The sequence below is a fragment of the Hippocampus comes genome, unplaced genomic scaffold (genome assembly GCF_001891065.2).
Source record: "Hippocampus comes isolate QL1 unplaced genomic scaffold, H_comes_QL1_v1.1 scaffold159, whole genome shotgun sequence".
NCBI lineage: Eukaryota > Metazoa > Chordata > Actinopteri > Syngnathiformes > Syngnathidae > Hippocampus > Hippocampus comes.
The window spans coordinates 782,791-787,603 of NW_017805742.1; the positions used below are offsets into that span (position 1 = coordinate 782,791).

At 46.6% G+C, this 4,813-nt stretch overlaps 1 protein-coding gene across 1 annotated transcript; it reads left to right on the top strand.

The window, feature by feature from the left end:
* Window positions 1-1,111: 1,111 nt before the first annotated feature.
* On the top strand, window positions 1,112-4,305 carry tmem200cb (transmembrane protein 200C, genome duplicate b). The gene is made up of 2 exons (XM_019883619.1): window positions 1,112-3,829; window positions 3,937-4,305. Exon 1 carries the CDS (start codon window positions 1,142-1,144, stop codon window positions 2,507-2,509), a length of 1,368 nt encoding a protein of 455 aa, XP_019739178.1. The 5' UTR covers window positions 1,112-1,141; the 3' UTR covers window positions 2,510-3,829; window positions 3,937-4,305.
* The last annotated feature ends 508 nt before the right edge of the window (window positions 4,306-4,813 follow it).

Here is a 4,813-nt window from a genome sequence, read left to right on the forward strand (position 1 = left end):
ACTTTTGTTAATTTTTTGGTTGACTTGTTTTTTTTTTTTTAAGTCCCTGGTTTTTGGGGTTTTTTTTTTTTTTTTTTTTTGCCCCACTCTGTGTGAAAAGCTCCAAGCAGAAGGTGACCGAGTCGTAGTACTACCACCCACTGTCTGATATCCTTCTGTCAAGGACTGCAATGACAAATATGTTCCTCCAAAAAAGGAGGGCTAATCTTCCTTTCAAAACACATTTCAAAATCAATGATCTCATCTCATTTTACTCACAAATGATGTTACTCAGTGTAAAATCTGGGCCGGTTTCGTTGAACACACGCCGTTGTATGACTGGCAACAAATGGTTACCCAGGTTAATTGGACCTTCTGTCTTCTAGTGGAAGAGCTTTGAATTGTTCTGCCTGTCACTAGTTGTCGCTCGCATCGAGATATTGTCAAAGATCGCTCGCATCGAGATATTGTCAAAGATATACAGTTGGTCATAAATAAATAACAATTATGGACCAATTAAATGAAACTGGATCCTTTCCCGCGGCCAAGTTGATGATCTCTCATGGCAAACAGTACTGCTCTTTATTACTTATGAATTAAAAAAAAAAAAACACTTGGCAGTGGAGTGAATGAGTCACCATGGGGCAAAAGCACATTGGAAGTCACTCCAAAAAAAACATCTGTAAGAATCAAGATTGCTTCATATGTAATCATTTTACAAATGGGGCTTCGGAGTCGTAATTGCTTTGTCAGCCCGTGACAAAATGTGCATAATTATGCGAATGTTGCCCAGAAGGTTGTGTAAATGCCAAATTATGGTCTGAGTGTGTTGTGCTCCTGGGAAGTTCAGTGATGCCCAAAGCAAATCACAATTTTATGCACTACTTTTTATTATAATGGATAAATACAATGTTTTTTTTTTTTTACAAGAGCAATAATAATAGTTTAATATATATAGTATAATAAACAATAGTTCCCTCTGAACATCTGCTGGCGGAACCTCATTTGCTAATCCATCCATCCGCTGTGATAAATCAGGATTACGCATATAATCTCCCGTTTACAGCAAGCGTCTGCCATCTGCTCGATGTCGACCCTCATGTTCTGCCTTTTGTGCCGCCCCCTCCAGGTCGAGTGACAAGCCCGCTCCCCGAGCGCCGCCATGATTGCCACGGGCGGCCTGCTGCGTATGAACCGGCGCCAGGATTCCCTGCGCTCCAAGAACCGCGCCGAGAACAAGAAGAAACGGAAATCAAAGAAGAAGAAGAAGAATGATGTGGTGGTGGTGAAGGGCAAACTGAACCTCTGCTCACCTGCTGGTCTGGTAGCGGCCGTCGGGCTGGTTGTCCTCATGGTGGGCATTTCCATGGCTGTTCTAGGGTACTGGCCCAGCCAGAACCAGGAGAAATATCAAGAGCGCCGCCGGACGGGGGTGCACCATGGCAGGATGAGTTACTCCCAAAGCCCCAACGCATCCTCCAATGTGGGCCGAGATTCTCTCAACCTGCTGAACCAGAGCCACTCCAACGGCAGCGACCTGGCTCCGTCCCATGCCCACTGCGGCTTTCTGTGCGACTTCCTCGACAACTACCTGTACTCCGACAACCTCAAAGTCTTCGGACCACTGGTGATGGGCATCGGGATTTTCCTCTTCATCTGCGCCAATGCTGTCCTTCACGAGAACCGCGACAAGAAAACTAAAATCATCAACCTGAGGGATATTTACTCCACGGTTATAGACCTGCACAGCGTTCGCTCCAAGGAGTACTCACCTCTCAACGGTTTGGTAAACTACACCCAGTCCAAGAGCGCAGAGGGTCCATCGGGGGGCCACCTGGCGGGCCGCAGTTCCTGGCCCTCCTCTGCCGCATTGGGCAGTGACGAGGTGTTCCGGCGTCCGTCGCGTAGTTGGTCCAAGGACGTACAGACCTTCACTGACACAGTGTACAGCATCTACAAGGACTACAGCAACGGCAGCGAAGAGGCCCCCCAGCCCCGCCAATGGGACCCCACCTCCATCGTCACCTCCTCGGTCAACGCCTTCACCCTGCCGGTCATCAAGCTCAATAACTGCGAGGCGGAGGAAGACGTGGTGATCGAGGCGGAGGATAACCACGAGGAAGCGCAGGGTGACGAAGAAAAGACGATTCCTCTGCCCGAGGACGTACCTGCCCCTGAGCCGCCCCAGTTGTTCCCACCGTCCCCGGTCGTCAGGGCGATGGGCTCACGCCTATCCCTCAATTCGCTCACGGACCCTCCGAGGTCAGCGCGTCGCTGCAGCCTGTCGGTGAACGTGTGCCACCAGAGTGAGCGGGTCAGGCGCTTCAGCTGTCCCCGCCTGGAGCGCTCCAACAGTAAGGGCTACTTCAAACTAAGCGATCTTGGGGGCGAGTCTTTCGAAGCACCCGACACTTCTTTAGAGAGGGACGGCGAGCAGGAAGTAGCAGTGACGGACACGGCGGCAACCGTGGAGGAGGATGCTCAGGAAGGCAAGGGACAGGCGATACCCAGTACTTCTACAGAATCCTAAAAGGAATCCTGAGAAACTCTTAGAAGCCCCTTTCACACTGTTAACCATTGAAACGGCATTTCTTCAGCTCTGGTATATGGCCATATCCACATAGCCACTGTAGGTTCACACCCTCAGATAATTAGATGCATGGTTAGCATCAGACAGATACAACTGCTTTTACCACAAAAGGGAGTGTGGCCAGTGGGTTTCGGGTATTGATCCTTATACACAACTGGTGTTATATCTCTCATATTTTGTTGAAAGCTAGCAAATTCGAAGCAGCAGGTGTCAAAGTCCGGTCCTTGAGGGTCACTATCCAGAATGTTTTCCCTTCTCCAACGTAGCTGATTCAAATGATCAGGATTGTTATCAGGCTCCTGCAGAGCTCGCTGATTAGCTGGTCAAGTGAATTAAGTGTGTTAGAGAAGGGAGAAATATAAAACATGCAGGGTAGGTAGCCTTTAAAACCAGAGTTGGGCACCTGTGTTCAAAAACTCTCATAAGCCTCTTTCACACTGCCCAACCATTGAGCCGACAAATTCACAAGTTGAGGTGAGCCCACCAGCATCTGTAGCCTACACGCAGGACAGCAAGCCAAGAAAAGGCTGAGATCAGCATTGTGAATGGGGCTGTTAGCGCAAAGGAATGCTTCCTTCGATATTATGTCAGGAGTCAACAAATCTGTGGGACAACGGCAATCTGAGATGCACTGAACATAGAATAGCGAATTTAGAATAAAGCTGATTGAAGTGGGTAAGACAACACAAAAATTGCTTTGTGGAACCTTTAGGTCTCTGAAACCAACTAATTTCCGGTTGACATCAACACCGCTGCATTTAGCGTCAGTTCCCAACATACAGAATAGTAAGCAGAACAAAACAAAACCAAAAAATACCATGGATGGACAGTGTTAAAAGAGATTTTAACCCAAGGGGATAGTCCTTTTCACATAGCTGCCATTCTGCCACTCATCTATTACATCAAATGCCATCAGACGTGTGGGTTTACCTCACCTGACGATTATCCCAGTAACTTACACAAAGAGCAGTGAGCTGGGAAAACAGTTTACATGGGCAGTATGTAACGGGCTTTGGACACAAAGTGGTGGTCCTTTCCACTCATCGTTGAGACTATGAAGCTGGCGAGTTCGCAGATGACACAACTGTACTTGACGCGGAGGAGAGCGAGAAAATGCCTGCAGAGACGGCCAGTGTGAAAGGAGCTACAGTCTGTCTTTGCTTCATATTTTCCGGAAGCGAGACTTGACATCATCCTCATGAAGATTGAAAGGGCAACGCACCTCCTTTTCCGCACACACCACAACTCAACCGTTCAGATGTGAGTTTTCTATTTTTTCAATGTAGCAAGAGCAATACTAATGATTGTTGAATGGACTTTAAAACAAAATGCAGGATTGGATTCTACCTTTTATTTTGGTATTGCAGTTGAGGTGGGGGGGGGGGGGAATGTCGCTTGTTACAAGCACAGACGTTACTGGAAGGCGACTGACTGAAGCACCTGTAGCATCAAACTTTAAAAGTCTACACTTGTCAAGATGAAACTCAGGTAGACGCTTGATTTAGGAGCCGGCGTGGACCTCCATGAGGGGGACGGCGTCTTCTCTGCACACTTCACTACATGGTGGACGAACTTTTGAACTACAACTACAATCCCCACCGACCCTCCCCTTTTGGCCCCTCATCTCCTAACACTAGCATCCTATTGTGCACAAGCGAATGCGAAGTAGATTGTTTGCGCCAAATAGTTTCACTTGCATCATGGAAAAGCATTAAAAGATAACAAAATAAGTTTGAGAGCCTTGATTTATTTGTTTATTTAATTATGTGTTTATTTAATCAGTTATACAGACAAATAGAAGCAAACCGTGGAACTAGCAGTTAGCCATTACCATGACATGTTAACTAAAAAAAAAAAAAAAACGAAACAAATGCTTTATTTACTGTTTTACATTTTGCAAGCGCTTCACAACAAGCAATAGATTCAAAGAATGGAAAGGGAAGCCACCTGACGTGGCGAGTGTGTTCTTGTTAGCCTCATTAGCATGTTAGCAGTGTGTCCACTCCTGTTCTTCCACCTAATGTGTCATTTAATTACATGAGCACACCCGGAGATTTGTAGTTATCTCACTGCAAACATTCATACTCCAAATGAAATGTTATTTCTGGAAATATGGATCACCTTTGCAAAGTTTTAACAACCCAATGTTGATGTAGGCCAAATTAACAGTTGAGAACAGAGATTCTTAGTGCAGTCAAGGTACCACCAGTAGTTGTCCGCGGGTTCCCTCTAGTGGTATGTGAA